The sequence below is a fragment of the Coregonus lavaretus genome (genome assembly GCF_964263955.1).
Source record: "Coregonus lavaretus genome assembly, chromosome: 20".
Classification (NCBI taxonomy): Eukaryota; Metazoa; Chordata; class Actinopteri; order Salmoniformes; family Salmonidae; genus Coregonus; species Coregonus lavaretus.
Window position 1 is genome coordinate 15,728,583 of NC_140007.1, and position 18,481 is coordinate 15,747,063.

At 45.3% G+C, this 18,481-nt stretch overlaps 1 protein-coding gene across 1 annotated transcript in view; it reads left to right on the forward strand.

Annotated features, from left to right (window-relative positions):
* The window catches only part of LOC311148223 (agrin-like), a 175,812-nt gene that overhangs the window by 62,516 nt on the left and 94,815 nt on the right, over positions 1-18,481 (forward strand). The window contains exon 4 of the mRNA XM_084185112.1: positions 16,528-16,752. Coding sequence (XP_084041238.1) covers positions 16,528-16,752 — 225 coding nt within the window. The remainder of the gene's footprint in view (positions 1-16,527; positions 16,753-18,481) is intronic.

Below are 18,481 nucleotides of genomic sequence, written 5' to 3' on the forward strand. Positions count from 1 at the left end.
AGTCGTTCAAAAATCATGTTAAACACTATTATTGCACACAGAGTGAGTCCATGCAACTTATTATGTGACTTGTTAAGCAAATGTTTACTCCTGAACTTATTTAGGCTTGCCATAAAAAAGGGGTTGAATACTTTTTGACTCAAGACATTTCAGCTTTTCATTTTTTATTAATTAGTACAATTTTCTATAAACGTAATTCCACTTTGACATTATGGGGTATTAAGTGTAGGCCAGTGACACAAAATCTCAATTTTATATTCAGGCTGTAACACAACAAAATGTGGAAAAAGTCAAGGGGCGTGAATACTTTCTGAAGGCACTGTACCAGGCGCCTGACGACCAAACACCTCAACGCACACCCTGTCTGTCTCCCATGTTCCCGAGCCAATGTGTAATAACAGCAGTCTCCATTGAAGCATATGTGTCTCATCATCATCACTCGTTAGCATAGCAGCCCCAGCCACTCGAGTAGGGGTTCGCAGGGCTGAAAGCCAGCAGAACACAATACACCACAATGGGCTTTCTGTCTAGGTTTTTTCTCATGTGCCATCGTTACAATGCTAATCCATTGGCGGATTGCTTTGCTGACTGGGGCTGGCTAATAGCAGGGCCTGTGTGACTAGAGGGCTTGCCAGAGAGTTGGTGGGGGAGAGAGAGAGAGGAAAGGGAGAGAGCGAGAGGGAAGGGATAGAGGGAATGGAAAGAGAGGGGAGAGAGATAGAGGCAAGGGTGAGAGAGAGGGGAAGGGAGAGAGAGAGATGAGAGGGAAGGGTGAGAGAGAGGGGAAGGGAGAGAGAGAGATGAAAGGGAGAGAGAGAGAGGAAAGAGAGAGAGGAAAGGGAAGGGAGAGAGAGAGAGGGAAGGGAGAGAGAGAGGAAAGGGAGAGAGAGAGAGGGAAGGGAGAGAGAGAGGGGGAAGGGAGAGAGAGGGGGAAGGGAGAGAGAGGGGGAAGGGAGAGAGAGAGGGGGAAGGGAGAGAGAGAGAGGAAAGGGAGAGAGAGAGGAAAGGGAGAGAGAGAGGAAAGGGAGAGAGAGGGGAAGGGAGAGGGGGAAGGGAGAGAGAGAGAGAGGGAAGGGAGAGAGAGAGGGGGAAGGGAGAGAGAGGGGGAAGGGAGAGAGGGGGAAGGGAGAGAGAGAGGGAAGGGAGAGAGGGAAGGGAAGGGAGAGAGAGAGGGGGAAGGGAGAGAGAGAGAGGGAAGGGAGAGAGTGGAACGGAGAGAGAGAGGGAAGGGAAGGGGGAGAGAGAGGGAAGGGATAGAGGGAAGGGAGAGAGAGGGGAGAGATAGAGGGAAAGGAGAGAGATAGAGGGAAGGGAGAGAGAGAGGGAAAGGGAAGGGAGAGAGAGGGAAGGGAGAGAGAGAGGGAAAGGGGAGAGAGAGAGAGAGAGAGAGAGAGAGAGAGAGAGGGAAGAGAGAGATGGAAGAGAGAGATGGAAGGGAGAGAGAGATGGGAGAGAAAGAAATGGGAGAGAGAGGGATGGGAGAGAAATGGTTTGGGAGAGAGAAGGGAGGGGGAGAGAAATGGAAGGGAGAGCGAATGGGAGAGGGAGAGAGAGGTCATTCAAATCAAATCAAAGTTTATTGGTCGTGTACACAGTTCAGCAGATGTTATAGAACGTACAGTGAAATGCTTATGTTACTAGCTCATAACAATGCAATAAAATGTCAAACAAGTACACAAAAAATAAAAAAAATAAAAACAGAACAAGAAATCAAGAAATGTCGCAATGAATCCAATGAACAACCCAAATAGCACTGTAACAGTAATCCAAATGCAATCTATACGTGTATACACCGCATATTCACCGGATATACAACGTGTATACACCAAAACCTTGAGAGCATCTCTAGTAGTGAGAATACAGTCTTATCGTTTGCTTTAGCATAGGCAAAGCGTATATGTACACAGTAATTGGGAATATGAGGCTATCAAGGATGAAAGCTTATTTAGTTGTGGGGAGAAATCCTACTATTCAAATCTATATGGCTACTTCCTTTAATTCATCCAATGCTCCTGTCTAGAGTCACTTCAAGATATATTCAAAGCCTACAATAAGAAATGCTGGACAGCAGTAGAATTGCCAAATGACAAACACTGTACTTCTGAATATAAAAGAGCTTGTTCCATTTGACAGTTCCGCTACAAATATCACAATCATTATTTTCATATCAAAACACATTTGTCGACATTAAGTGAGCAGCTGCTAAAAATAGACGAAGCGCTGAAACAATGGAGCTTGAAGGAGAATAAATTGCGCATTGAGAGAGCAAAAAAGGAGAGAATAGACTGACAGTCTTGCCATGGGAGGACGAGAAGCAGGGTCAGGGAAAACTGGATGACAGATTCTATTTCTTCCTTCAATAAATTCAGCACAGAAGGTCCAGGCAGGGTCCAGGCAGGTCACACTGGCTGGTATTATGTTGTTGTCTGGGGTGATGGAGAGATCTGCTGGAGGGGGCGAGTGAATGGGAAGGTATACGTTTTATAAGTATTTTATTGTATTTGTTAATATTTTTCTAACTTTAATCAAACTACAACTTATAAAGGCTTCATAGGGCAATCATAAAGTCGGCATAAGCACTAAAAGTTTTTTTCTCCATGACATGTTAAGGTGGCCCTCCTAGTTGAATGGACAAGGTGCTTGGATAATGCATAATGATTAATGTAGTGCCAGATTAAAGCAAAGCCAGTTTTCAAGTTGTAATGTAAGATAACGGCCTGGATCGTGCCTCTGGCCACTCCAGATACCAAGTCAATACATGGCCACTTAATGCATGAGTACTCTACCTCTGAACAGTTTAGTGGGTTTTTGTACTGTAATATGGACATAACTCAGCCGGCACAGACCTTTATGGACATTCCAGCCTAAGCAACTCATTAATTCCCACTTTATATAAAATGGATATAAAATGGGTAATTTGGGAGCGGGGCCACATTTCTGTGGGTTAGTTCACTAGTGCAGCGTCTATCGTCTACTGATACTGATTTTTTTTAAAGGGAGCTCTGCTCTGTTTAAATCTGTTTAAATTGGCCCTGAAGTGTGAGATAACTGTGTTTTTTAGGGAAGAGCCATAGAAAAAGCCATAGAAAGAGGGGTGGGGGGGAGGACAGAAGGCAGCCGGCACTTAACCAGGGTTACCGTTCAGTAGAACATGAAGAGCCGCGTTAGCTCTCCTAATATTGAACTTGGAGTTGACACAGAGAGAGGGGTAAACACTCGGTCTCCCAACCCGTGCGGTTCGATGCAGCGGGGAGGAGAGGGGAGCTCAGCGAGCGCCTGTGCTTCAGAACTCATTCCGGAGAGCCCAGTCTTGTGGAACGTGGAGTTTTTTTAGGGGGGAGGAGGGTAGTGGTGCAAAGGGGAGAAAGTGGGCACAGATCGATGGGGAAGATCGATTTTGTGTGTGTGTGTGTGTAGAGAGAGGCCCGGGAGCATGCCCTGCCTCACGCTCCATTGATAGACTAGACTCAGACTCTCATTCTTTCTCTTCCTCTCCTCTTTCATACCCCTGCTGTACTTCTTTCTTCCTCTTCCCTCTTTCTATCACCTTCCCTTTATCCCTCCCTCTTTCCCTCTCCCCTTCACTGTATTTCTCTCTCCATCTCCTACCTTTCTCTCTGCCACTCTGTTTTTCTCCCCTCCCTGTTTCTCCTATTCCTCTCTCTCCCTTTCTCTGTGGTAACTGGAGGACAGCATGCCCGACTGGCTGTTTGAAAGGCCTCCCTGTCTTATCTCTCCAGCGCTAACAGACACCACTTCACTCCCTCCAGCCATGAAGAAAGACCGCCTCAGTACGCTGTGTGTCTAACTCTGGCCGTATCTACCTCACACCTCCCTTCAAACCCCCTGACCCCCACTCCTCAATTTCACTCCACAGTTGGTCCAAGGTAGTCGGTCCAAAGAGAACTCTGTCTGCCTGCCTGTCTGTCTGTCTGCTTGCCTGTTTGCTGGCTTCCCTGTGGTCTGTCTTTGCTAGTGCAACCGAGGAAGCAACGTCCGTTGTCTGTCAGTATAAAGTATTAAATGTGTTAATGTGGAAATCGATGTGTTGTGTTCTTTCCCTCTTATTGACTGTTAAAACCACATTCTTCAATACCAAGGAAACGGTTGGTTTGCTTCTCTTTGGGTCTGGTGCCTTTGACAGGTATCCAATTGCAAAGCGGGATATTGTACTGCGCCTCAAGCAATCTGGTGGCAACCACTTTCTGAGTCTGGTTCTGAAATGGAAGACAATGTAAATCTCTCTCTCCAAACTGTAAAGAACTGGAGGCTTGAAGAGGAGCTACATTCCTCACAAGGCAGAAAGTCCCCACAATTCACAATCCCCTCAGAGTCAATGCAGAATGTTCTACTCTAGTCTATGGTCTTCCATAGAAGACATATCGCAAAGACATTTAAAGAGACAGGAGGAACAGTTTGTGAGGATGTTATTTGAAAAGGAAGTCTGTAGACCACAGTCCTCAAAAGGAAGAAAGACCCCACAATACACAATCCCCTCAATACAGAATGTTCTCTTCCATGGTCTTCCATAGAAGACAAATTGCAGACTTCCTAAGCAACACGAGCAGATTGAATGGATGTTATTTGAAACTGTAGTCTGTTGGATAGTTATTTTTTTCTACCAGCCTTGTGTGGAGTAAAGCGTTCCCAGACACCTAAACCTGATACTTTTCTCCCAGGCCCAGTTGCTGTGCGGACTACAATTCAAATCCGACAGTTTTACTCCGGCTGCACTTTTGTGATGGCCAGTGCTAGTTAGGAGGTCGTTAAGGTGTTAGGGGCGTAGAAAGACTGATTTATCCGTGGCAGTCTTATAAAGCTCTGGGAAGAAGCCTTGGACTCCATAGCCCCTGAAACGAAGGAGAAGCTAGCGAACTTCCTCCACCTCTCCCCCTTTCCCTCCTGTTAGCTGACAGGTCGTTCGTTACTCTGGCGACATGCGTGCGCCTCCCCCTGGCGAAATCGCCATGGCGATAGAGTTCGGCAGCAGGCAGCGACTGCGGTGGAGTGTGGTGAGACCTGGTGTAAATGAGTTTTCTCTCTCCCAGCATGGAGGTGCCAGCGACACTGTGTTCACCTGTCTTCTCAACCTACTAGAGGCTCTCTGTCTAACTCTAACTACACTCATCATCTAGCTTCCCCATAGAGACGGCTTAGAGACCGCTAGAGACTCTCTCCACAAATATGTCTGGAAAATGGCCGTCAATCAATGTTTTTTCCCCCCCTTTAGTATTTTTAGATCATAACATTTAAATGGACATATGTTGTCATATTGTGGATAGGTTGCAGCTCAAATGTGAAAACATGGCATTACTGCTGCTACACATTGGCTTGGCTCAGGAACTGTCATAGGATAGGTTATAATGTAGATTTTGAATTCCCTCTGTCTCCACCCCATCCCCCTCTCTCACTCTCTCTCTCTCATTGAATTGGGTGTAGGTCATCTCCGTGAGGTGTCATTCAGCCTGTGTACCTGGTTGCTGACCTCATCAGTAGGGTTTCTGCTCTGCTCCCCTACTGTAGCTGCTATGATGTGATCCACTGACTACACTTTCTCTCTCTCTCTCCCTCTCTCTCTCTCTCAATTCAATTTCAATTTCAATTCAGTTTAAGGGCTTTATTGGCATGGGAAACGTGTGTTAACATTGCCAAAGCAAGTGAAGTAGATAGTAAACAAAAGTGAAATAAACAATAAATATTAACAGTAAACATTACACTCAGAAGTTTCAAAAGAATAAAGACATTTCAAATGTCATAGTATGTATATATACAGTGTTGTAACAATGTGCAAATAGTTAAAGTCCAAATGGGAAAATAAATAAACATAAATATGGGTTGTATTTACAATGGTGTTTGTTCTTCACTGGTTGCCCTTTTCTTGTGGCAACAGGTCACAAATCTTGCAGCTGTGATGGCACACTGTGGTTTTTCACCCAGTAGATAAGGGAGTTTATCAAAATTGGGTTTGTTTTCGAATTCTTTGTGGATCGCTGTAATCTGAGGGAAATATGTGTCTCTAATATGGTCATACATTTGGCAGGAGGTTAGGAAGTGCAGCTCAGTTTCTACCTCATTTTGTGGGCAGTGTGCACATAGCCTGTCTTCTCTTGAGAGCCAGGTCTGCCTACGGCGGCCTTTCTCAATAGCAAGGCTATGCTCACTAAGTCTGTACATAGTCAAAGCTTTCCTTAAGTTTGGGTCAGTCACAGTGGTCAGGTATTCTGCCACTGTGTACTCTCTGTTTAGGGCCAAATAGCATTCTAGTTTGCTCTGTTTTTTTGTTTGTTCTTTCCAATGTGTCAAGTAATTCTCTTTTTGTTTTCTCATGATTTGGTTGGGTCTAGTTGTGTTGTTGTTGTTGTTGTCCTGGGGCTGTGTGGGGTCTCTCTCTCTCTCTCTCTCTCTATCTCTCTCTCTCTCTCTCTCTCCTCTCTCTCTCTCTCTCTCTCTCTCTCTCTCTCTCTCTCTCTCTCTCTATCTCTCTCTCTCTCTCTCTCTCTCTCTCCATCTCTCCTTCTTTCTCTCTCTCCCTGTTTCGCTCCCTCTCTCTCTGTTCTCTGTCTCTCTGAAATGCAATGTGAGGGTTAGAGGTGAGGGTTAGAGGGCGTCAGAATAAATAAGATCTAATTCCCCTGCAGGGTCTCACTTGTGTTCAGTATTGACCCAAAATATGTTTTTTTGACCCTACACACGCACACTCATATGCTAAACAAACAGGCTCTCTCACAGACATACAAGCACACATGCACACACACACACAGTCTTGTATAACTAACCTTTTGGGGACACACAATTCTGTTCCATTCAAAATCTTATTTTCCCTAACCCCTAATCCCTTACCCTGACCTTAACCCCAAAACCTAACCTTAACCTAACCCTAAACCTAACCCTAGCTCTTAACCCTTACCCTAAAACTAACTCTAGCTCCTAGCCCTAACCATATACCAAATTCTAAACCTAACACTAACCTTAACTCTAAACCCCCTAGAAATAGCATTTGTCCTTGTGGGGATGTTAACAAAATATCCCCAGTTGGTCGAAGTTTTGTTCGTTTTATATTATTGTGGGGACTTCTGGTCCCCACAAGTATAGTTAAACACATCCATACACACAGGCACACACACACAGGCCCACAAATGCCCACTACCACACAATCCCCCACCAACACAAGGAATCAGCCTTCATTTCTCCTCCTCATGCTCCAGATGATAATGGTAGTGTCTTGAATCCTATCGCCTCATTCGCCTCCTTCTCCCGCTCATCCTCCAGTACTGAGCCTTGTGATACTTGTTAAACAAATCCCTGTCTCTTTCTCTCTTTCTCCCGTCACCTGGCGAGGACCTGGGCTTCATGCTCTGGAGAGATAACAGATTATAGTACCAGCTCACGCATTAATAACCCACTAACCAACACACACACACACACACACACACACACACACACACACACACACACACACACACACACACACACACACACACACACACACACACACTCACACTCCTAATGACAGACAGAAGCTTCGTTTTACATGTTTTACTTTATGTATTTATGCATTCTGCTCCTCTGAATAATCTATTGAGGTTGGTTTGTTGTTTTTCTTACGCAATGCGAAAAATAACATTGGATATAGAAAGAAAAGCTGGGAGTCAATGGTACACTTTATATCAGGAGGAAATTACAATAGTGACAATAGTGAAAACAATCCTATTTGTTTGTGGCACGGTTTGGGTGTGAACGTGCTTGTCTGGGAGTGTGTGTGGGCGTCGAGACAAAGCAGGAATCAGTAAAATGCCCATAATTATAAGGGGGTAGTCATAATCATCTCCTATGCCATGCGTATGGGTTAGGGTTGATTGATAGGATAATGGATGCCGGTAGGGTAATGATGGTAACCCATCCTCACCTCTTTCTATCTATGTATTTCTCTCTCCATCTTTCTCTTTCTCTCTCTCTCTCTTCCTCCTTCCTGCTAGTGAGATGTGGAAGCATAGTGGTTGGAGGATACTATTTCTTATCCCCAACCACCTCTTTGTAACTCTCTCTCTTTGTCCTTAAAACTTTCCTCACTCCTTACTCTCCCTCTCATTTGTCCTCTCTCTCATTTGTTCCTCCCTCTCTCTCTATCTGTATTTCATCCTCATCTCCTCTTTCTAGCAATCCCCTCATCCTCCTCACAGTAATCTCCCCCTCTGCCTCCCCCACTCCTCCTCCTCCTCCTCCCCCTTTCTCTGTCAGGTTAATACTGTCTGTGAGATAGCCACACTCCCAGCTCCTTGCATGCAGTAGTCTTAGGCGAGACAGAGACCAAAACGCTCCTGATCCGTCTCCCTCGCCTCCTAAAACCACCTTCTCCCCAACCTGTAATAGCACTGGAAGCTTGAGTCCTCAAAATACACAAAGTCCCCGCAATCCCCTTAGTATGCTGTGTCTGTCCCCTCCTCTGTTTACAGTTCAAGCAATAACCAGACCATAATGGATAGAGATGGAGACAGATATCAACACTTATTTGCATTTATTAGGCCCGCCATTATAGGAACTCGGGCTTCCTGTTTACCTGATCATTTTTTGCCACACCGGGTTTTATGATGTATTCACCGCTATCTCCTCGCTCCCCTCCTCTGTCTGGTCACAAAATGAAGTGGCTTATAAAAACTACGGCTGATAGAATTCTTGTCATGTTGAAAAGGCACTATATTACAGGGCTGAAGTGAGTGTAGATTTAAGAGGTTTATCTGCTGCGTGTGTGTGTGTGTGTGACAGAGACTAGAGTTATTAGCCTTCAACAACATTACTTTTAGGGTGTCTGTGCATGCAAAAAACATGCGTGAATGTGTATGTGTGAGTCAGAGACCTACAATTATTCGACTTTAACTTTTAAAAATGTTCAAAAACTTGTAGCATATTGTTCACAGTGACTGTTACTCATTAAAACCCCTTAATACCATATGCCAGTTCAGCGCATTGAACTCTCCAGCACACATTACTGCCCATTGTTTTGGGTCATCATCTCAGTTAAAAATGTCTAATGCTAAATGATGATACAATGGAGCTTCAATGCCCCGCAATTACCAGTTAGCAGTTAGCCTATCTACTCTCTAGAAGAGAACATATCTGGAGTGTTACAGATACCAATGGTGAACCTCAGAACCCCACCCCATCCTCACATAAAGACAAATCCAGACATTTTAATCCTGTCTGGTCTTCCCATGTAAAGGGAAGAAATAATCTGCCTATCTTTCTTAAAGGAGCATCCCACCCCCCAACCACAAATATCCATACAAGCGTGGAGACTCTTCTGTCAACAGGCAGGAGAAGATTGCCCAAAACCCCAGCCTTTGAGTGCAAACAGGAGTCCCTCTGTATAGTGAAGATTTTGTGGCTGATTTTCCAGACTCAAGGGTAACACTAAAGCATGTAAAAGAGAGAGACAGCTGCAGTCAAATAAGCTCTTTGAAGAACTACATCAAACGGGCAAATCATCTCCCAGCTATTGGGCGGACTGCAGCGGTACAGGGAGGACGTGAGGGCGAGATGGAGGCGAGGGGCGATGCTTTGTGGTTGGTCTGCTCCATGTGTCTGTGGTAGGGTGGCCGAGTGGATGTGCTGGGTAGGGGGGGCTTTTTTCTCCATTGTCTCTACCTCTCTCTGTCTGTCTCCATCACTTGCTCTCTCTCTTATCTTTCTTTCTCTTTGTCTAGCTCCTCTCCTGCTTGGGGTTATATATACACATTATATATACATTAAAGGATAATACATTAGAGGATTCTGCAAATCAGCTGTGCTAGACAATGCTTTCTTTCTAAAAATTAGCCGCCGAAATTGTCGCAACCCCTATTACTAGCCTGTTCAACCTCTCTTTCCTATCGTCTGAGATCCCCAGAGATTGGAAGCTGCCGCGGTCATCCCCCTCTTCAAAGGGGGTGACACTCTAGATCCAAACTGTTACAGACCTATATCCATCCTGCCCTGCCTTTCGAAAGTATTTGAAAGCCAAGTTAACAAACAGATCACCGACCATTTCGAATCCCACCATACCTTCTCCGCTATGCGATCTGGTTTCCGAGCTGGTCATGGGTGCACCTCAGCCACGCTCAAGGTCCTAAACGATATAATAACCGCGATCGATAAAAGACAGTACTGTGCAGCCGTCTTTATCGACCTGGCCAAGGCTTTTGACTCATTCTTATTGGCAGACTAAATAGCCTTGGTTTCTCAAATGACTGCCTCGCCTGGTTAACCAACTACTTCTCAGATAGAGTTCAATGTGTCAAATCGGAGGGCCTGTTGTCTGGACCTCTGGCAGTCTCTATGGGGGTGCCACAGGGTTCAATTCTCGGGCCGACTCTATTCTCTGTGTATATCAATGATGTCGCTCTTGCTGCTGGTGACTCTCAGATCCACCTCTACGCAGACGACACCATTTTGTATACATCTGGCCCTTCATTGGACACTGTGTTAACAAACCTCCAAACAAGCTTCAATGCCAGACAACACTCCTTCCGTGGCCTCCAACTGCTCTTAAACGCTAGTAAAACTAAATGCATGCTCTTCAATCAAACGCTGCTTGCACCCGCCCACCCGACTAGAATCACTACTCTCGGCGGGTCTGACTTAGAATACTACAAATACCTAGGTGTCTGGTTAGACCGTAAACTCTCCTTCCAGACTCACATTAAGCATCTCCAATCCAAAGTGAAATCTAGAATCGGCTTCCTATTTCGTAACAAAGCCTCCTTCACTCATGCTGCTAAACATGCCCTTGTAAAACTGACTATCCTACCGATGCTTGACTTCGGCGATGTCATTTACAAAATAGCTTCCAACACTCTACTCAGCAAATTGGATGTAGTCTATCACAGTGCCATCCGTTTTGTCACCAAAGCCCCATATACTACCCACCATTGTGACCTGTACGCTCTCGTTGGCTGGCCCTCACTACATATTCGTCGCCAAACCCACTGGCTCCAGGTCATCTATAAATCCCCGCCTTATCTTAGCTCATTGGTCACCATAGCAACACCCACCCGTAGTATGCGTTCCAGCAGTTATATCTCACTGGTTCCCCAAAGCCAACACCTCCTTTGGCCGCCATTCCTTCCAGTTCTCTGCTGCAAATGACTGGAACGAACTGCAAAAATCTCCCGCACTATCTTTAAGCATCAGTTGTCAGAGCATCTTACCGATCACTGCACCTGTACACAGCCCATCTGTAATTAGCCCACTCAACTACCTCATCCCCATATTGTTATTTACATTTTTTTTTTTGCTCATTTGCACCCCAGTATCTCTATTTGCACATCATCTTCTGCACATCTATCACTCCAGTGTTAATACTAAATTGTAATTATTTTGCACTATGGCCTATTTATTGCCTTACCTCCATAAGTTACTACATTTGCACACACTGTATATAGATTTTCTATTGTGTTATTGACTGTACGTTTTGTTTATTCCATATGTAACTCTGTGTTTGTTGTTTTTATCGCACTGCTTTGCTTTATCTTGGCCAGGTCGCAGTTGTAAATGAGAACTTGTTCTCAACTGTCTTACCTGCTTAAATAAAGGTGAAAAAAATTAATAAAAAAAATTATAATATTGATTAGCCAAATCCCCCTCCTTTCCCCTACAACTATCACCACCACCACGACAGGGAAGCCTGTTCCGCCACACGTATCTGGGCCGCGTCCCGCCAAGCAGAGCTGTCACCCCCACACTGCACTGGCTGACAGCTCCCCAATCCTAATGAAGCGTTAATAAACCCAGTTCAAAACACTGTGTCACAGGGAGAAGCAAGGCACACACACATAAAGGCCCGCAAAGACTGCCTGCCTCCCTGCCTGTGAGATAACTCACACCCTCCTCTCTTTGTTGGCCATCCTCTCCTCTCTGCCTGTTTTATACTATATATTCTCTGTTAGGGTTTTTGTAGTGCAGGGTTGTGTTCTCCTCCTGCTCCACACTACTACTACCATGTCTTCTTCTTCAGCTAAAGTGAATGTTTCAGCATTGCGGTATTCCTTTCCTTTACTACCTGTATTCCTCTTGTTATTATCCCAAGCCTAACCTTGCTGGTGTCTACCACTTCAGTACCGCCTTGCGGCTCAGGGAGACGGGCTAATTGGCAGTGAGGAGGATTCTAATTTAGAAGGTAGCTCGGTGACTTTTCATCTTCCTACTTCTCCGGCCTTTCAAATGATAATAATGTGAAAATGCAGGCAGGAAGTCCCTGAAGTTTTTTGCCGGCGCGTTCTGCTTGTTACACCGGTCACATTCGCCGAGGCAATTTGCCTCCTTGTCTGAGTCTGAGAGGGAAAGCTTATCTGTGCTAACGCCGCCGCAGTGGCGAAGTGCGATGCTCAGAAACTGGACGGATCCGTTAGCATTCAAATCAAAGCGACCCCCTCTGTTCTTTCTTGCCCTTCCTTCCTTGCCTGTCAAGGTGCCTGCTATGGCAAAGAAAAACTACCTCAGACTATTATTATTGAATGTGTTCGAGAAGAGACGAGGAGAATTCTGTTGACTGTCACAAAGAAAACAGAGGCACGCTGGGAAATGGCGAGGACGAGCCGTTGGCTGCAGGCTGAAGGCGGTGGCTTAACACGTATAATTTCACGGTGGCCCATAAACCCGAGTGACAATGTGCTTCCATTGCTAGGCAAACCATGTCCTCCTATTGTGTTTTCATCCTCCATGGTGTCACCCAACAAACAATGGTACATCAAAGACAGTGTGGTTCTTTGGCTTCTGTTAGGATATATTGAATAAGGACGAAGGGGAAGCAAACCAATGTCAGCATAAATCCTTCACTACAGTTGGTAGTGGTGTCGATTGGTTTCATGGTTGAATGATTTAAAATGGCTTAGTATCCGTTTCAGTCACAGAGGTGTGTCAATGCCTCAGTTGAATTTGTATTGATAATCTATACATGAAATACTAAATAAAGTCTTCCCTCGTTCCCAGGGCCATACATAAAATGTATGCTCGCATGACGGTTAGTCACTTTGGATAAAAGCGTCTGTTAAATGTCCTATATTATTATTACTTACACTGACCTTTTGGTTTGCTGTACGTCTTCTTTTCGTTAGTCAATTCACCATTTTATGACCCATGTTTTCAGCTCGTAATAATTTGGCTAGTCTTTCTGAGGTTAGAGCAATACCGAGATTGATTTTATGTGGTAGTTTAATGGTGCACTGTTCTGGGCCTGCATCTACAGTAGAAGACCTTTACTAATCTTTTGGTTGATATTAACTGTCACCAGTTGTCCAGCTCCACTTGCAGTATTGCACTGAAATCGAACTGAAACAAAGACACATTCGTTAGCGACACCACTCAGCCGTGTCTTAAAGCGTTTTGAAGACGAGAGCGGCAGAAAGAGAAATGTGTCAAGATTTGAGAATGAGCGAGAGATATGTGTGAGGCTTTGATCCGAAGACACACAAAAGCACTTCTCTTCCCCAGTCTCTCCTAGCCTGACGACTCACACTAAATTATTCTGCTGCTCTGTCTACATACAGTGCATTCGGAAAAACGTTTCTATCTACACACAAATCCCATAATGACAAAGCGAAAACAGGATTTTAGAAATTTTAGCAAATCTATAAAAAAAATTAAAACAGAAATACCTTATTTACATAAGTATTCAGATCCGAAATTGAGCTCAGGTGCATCCTGTTTCCATTGATCATCCTTGAGATGTTTCTACAACTTGATTGGAGTCCACCTGTGGTAAATTCATTTCATTGGACATTATTTGGAAAGGCACATACCTGTCTAGATAAGGTCCCACAGTTGACAGTGCATGTCAGAGCAAAAACCAAGCCATGAGGTCGAAGAAATTGTCCGTAGAGCTCCGAGACAGGATTGTGTCGAGGCACAGATCTGGGGAAGGGTGCTAAATAATTTCTGCAGAATTGAAGGTCCCCAAGAACACAGTGGCCTCCATCATTCTTAAATGGAAGACATTTGGAACCACCAAGACTCTTCCTGGAGCCTGCCACCCGGCCAAACTGAGCAATCAGGGGAGAAGGGATTTGGAGAACCTTCCAGAAGGACAACCATCTCTGCAGCACTCCACCAATCAGGCCTTTATGGTAGAGTGGCCAGACGGAAGCCACCCCTCAGTAAAAGGCAAATGACAGCCCGCTTGGAGTTTACCAAAAGGCACCTAAAGAACTCTCAGACCATGAGAAACAAGATTCTCTGTTCTGATGAAACCAAGATTGAACTCTTTGGCCTGAATGCCAAGCGTCACGTCTGGAGGAAACCTGGCACCCTCCCTACAGTGAAGCATGGTGGTGGCAGCATCATGCTGTGGGGATGTTTTTCAGCGGCAGGGACTGGGAGACTAGTCAGGATCGAGGCAAAGATGAACAGAGCAAAGGACAGAGAGACCCTTGATGAAAACCTGCTCCAGAGCGCTCAGGACCTCAGACTGGGGTGAAGGTTCACCTTCCAACAGGAGTGGCTTGAGTCCCTGAGTGGCCCAGCCAGAGCCCGGACTTGAACCCAATCGAACATCTCTGGAGAGACCTGAAAATAGCTGTGCAGCGACGCTCCCCATCCAACCTGACAGAGCTTGAGAGGATCTGCAGAGAAGAAGGGAGAAACTCCCCAAATACAGGTGTGCCAAGCTTGTAGCGTCATATCCAAGAAGACTCGAGGCTGTAATGTCTGCCAAAGGTCCTTCAACAAAGTACTGAGTAAAGGGTCTGAATACTTATGTAAATGCTATATTTAAAAAAAAAATTAAATTATAAATGTGTAAAAATGCCTAAATACCTGTTTTTGCTTTGTCATTATGGGGTATCGTGTGTAGATTGATGAGGGGAAAAAACAATTTAATGCATTTTAGAATAAGGCTGTAATGTTAGAAAATGAGAAAGTCAAGGGGTCTGAATACTTTCCGAATGCGCTGTACGTTAGTCTGAAACTGCCATCATTGAAGTCGTTTGTAGTGAGGAGGGACATGAGGGGCGTTGTACAAAACAAAGTCATCAGCGATTGGATCGTCTCTAACCAATTGGAGTATCAAAGCCAATGACTAATTTTCAAACCGCAGCTTTACCCACTTGTGTTCTGGCTCTGGCCCAACCCAATCAGAAGGTCCCGAAAATGTTCGGATTCGGTGAAGGGTCGGGGAGGTACTGAGATCCAGACTCAGTGTGGAGATGAAACTAACATCGTGGCGTGGTGTAGCATTTGGCCGGAGCAAGGAGTCTGGGTAGCCAGACAAAGTCTCTCCCAGATCCTAGACTCTCATTAAGGCGACCAGCGTGCTACCTACCTAGTTACGTACCCCCAAGATCCAGGCTGTATCACAACCGGCCGTGATTGGGACTCCCATAGGGCGGCGCACAATTGGCCCAGCATCATCCGGGTTTGGCCGATGTAGGCCGTCATTGTAAATAAGAATTTGTTCTTAACTGACTTGCCTAGTTAAATAAAGGTAAAATAAATAAATAAATAAAATAAAAATAAAAGATCAACCTAAAGAAATGGAGCAGTCTTCTGCGACAAACATGGTCTGAAAACAGGAGTAAGACTTAATATTTTGGGGGTAGGGGAGATTAAACAAAGAGTATGCTGAAGGATTGTTGGATTAATATACCTTAGCTCCCGTTCCGAAATGAAATTCATGGACAAAGCATCATAACAAAAGGTGGATATTGGACACAGATAAACATTATTCCAAATGTGGCGGTGCATAGGAAATGAGAGACTCAGAGCTTGTCGGAGCTCCTCCAGGGTCTCGCTCTCTGTGTTTGTTATAATGCTCGCTATAAATATGTATTGGGGGAGCGGGAAAATTACGCTGATTGTAATCTGATGGCGCTCCTTTGTCGAGATTATGAGATACCAAAATACCTCCAGTTGCAGACGCTAAATTAGAAGTTCCACCCACTCATATCGGCAGAATAAGTCACTCCGGAGTGGCAGGGCTGTTTAATAAGGGGTTGGAAACAAAGTTCTCTAGAGGGAAAATGTCTCTTTAATTTTCAGAAAGGTAAATATTCAGGTGGTCTGCTCAGCTGCCAGTAGAAGAGCATGCTGAAGCATAGCAATTGAGATTGTATTGTGAATGCAAAGCGTCCTTCAATTGGCCCTTCAGAAAATTAATGCAACTTGTTTGTACAGCCAGCCAGCTGTGACTGCCCGTGAATCCTTAGTCAGGGCTGTCAAGTAGTTCTTCAGCCTAGAGTTACCCATCCACGGCACCTTTTCCATTTGCACTCGAATAGGCTGACACTCTGATGTAAAAAGGTGGCATGTGGCAATTTTGTACTTAAACTGCTATGGACTTTGCTTTCATTGTTGTGTTACACATGGTAGAAACTCTACTTCCCTGGCCTTCTTTAATGCACCAAAGTGAATTCAATCAGTTGGATCTTCAACCAACGTTGAAGGGTTCACATGATGTAGGCTAGTCGTGACAGTAAAGTCAAGTGTTCCTGTATAACCCATACAGAATCCTGCAATATACACACAAACCCTAATATCCCTCTGTCTTCTCCCTCCCTGCAGCCCTGAAGGACCCATGCAGCGAGATGACCTGCAGCTACGGCAGCACCTGTATCCAGTCATCGGACGGCCTGTCGGCCAAGTGCATGTGCCCGCTGAGCTGCGACGGCAAGCCCGAGCAGGTGATGTGTGGCAGCGATGGCCAGGACTACCGCAACGAGTGTGAGCTCCACAAGCAGGCCTGCCATACCAAGAAGAACGTCCGCCTTCAGCGCCAGGGTTCCTGCAGTGAGTCCCCTCATATACTTTTCCTCTGCCCTCTCTCTCTTTCTCTCTTTCTTTCTTTCTTTCTTTCTTTCTTTCTTTCTTTCTTTCTTTCTTTCTTTCTTTCTTTCTTTCTTTCTTTCTTTCTTTCTTTCTTTCTTTCTTTCTTTCTTTCTTTCTTTCTTTCTTTCTTTCTTTCTTTCTTTCTTTCTTTCTTTCTTTCTTTCTTTTTTTCTTTCACTCTCTCTCCTCTCTCTCGCTCTCTCTCTTCACCTCCCTCTGGGGTTTCAGTGTCTTCTTTCTCTCTGACATCATGTTACTGGTTTTCTCATTCTGTTACTTGTTTTCTTTATGCAAACTCTTCCTGTGGTGTGGATTATTCACTGTTGACAAACAAAGACATTTGTTTTTAGAGCTGGCCAGTTCAAGATGGTTGTTTGTCTGTGCCCCCCCCCCCCCCCCCCTCCAGTTGTTTGTTTTAGTTGTTTTATCCTGAGGACTATGAGGTAAGGGAGAGAGGGAAAGAGCCAAACAGAGCGTGCCAGACAAAATAGCCTCCAAAAAGTGATGGCAGCCTGAGAGGCTACAAAAGCGAAGGGAGACGAATACTCAGGCCTCGAGAGGATGCCTGTAATATATCATGCCCGGTAAGACCAGGCTCCATGTCGCCATACCCCCAGGGGGAGGCTGGGTTCTCAGGAGAGCTGGTCCGGCGGACCCTAAATCTTCCTGAGTGATTCTGTCCAAGCCTTGGCTGTCTCAACTGGCTCGCTTCTGAAGCTAAGTAGGGTCGGTCCTGGTCGGTCCCTGGATGGGAGACCAGATGCTGCTGAAAGTGGTGTTGGAGGTCCATTAGAGGGCACTCTTCCCTCTGGTCTAAGGAGATCCCAATGCTGCAGGGCAGTGAAGGGGACATTGCCCTGCATAGGGTGCCGTCTTTCAGAAAGGACGTTAAAATAGGTGTCCTGACTCTGTGGTCACTATAGATCCCATGGATCTTATCGTAAGAGTAGGGGTGTTAAGCCGGTGTCCTGGCTAAATTCCCAATCTGGCCCTCATACCATCATGGTCACTGGCCACCCCTCAGAGCCTGGTTCCTCTCTAGGTTTCTTCCTAGGTTTCTGCCTTTCTAGGGAGTTTTTCCTAGCCACCGTGCTTCTACATCTGCATTGCTTGCTGTTTGGGGTTTTAGGCTGGGTTTCTGTATAGCAGTTTGTGACATCTGCTGATGTAAAAAGGGCTTTATAAAGACATTTGATTGATTGATTGATTGGTCTCCAGCTTCCAATTGTCTCATTCATCCCCTCCCCCCCCCCCCCTGTAACTCTTCCCCAGGTCATTGCTGTAAAATATAATATGTTTTCAGTCATTTTACCTGATAAAATAAGGGTCAATAAATAAATAAAATATACAGCTGGGGCTAGGCTAGCCAGAGCCTTTGCTGTCTGTCTGTATGTCTAATACCTCATCGGGGGGGCTCAACTGCGAAGGGCAGGAATCCTGGAAGCCGGTCTGGTGTCTTAATGGGAGGTAATGTCTTTTGCAAAGGGGATAATGGCTGGGCTTGTGTGGCATCATTGCATTGCTGGCTTTGGGCGCTTTTTGCATTACGATAAAACCCCCAAATTGGTTGCGGTCCCGCGTTTTATATCCTCCTGTGTGAGCGATTCCATTGTGCTAATATACACAATCCCTGACCTTGGTGATGGCGTTGCTGGCGTTGGCCCTGTTGTTGTCTCGCCTGCCCAGCCCG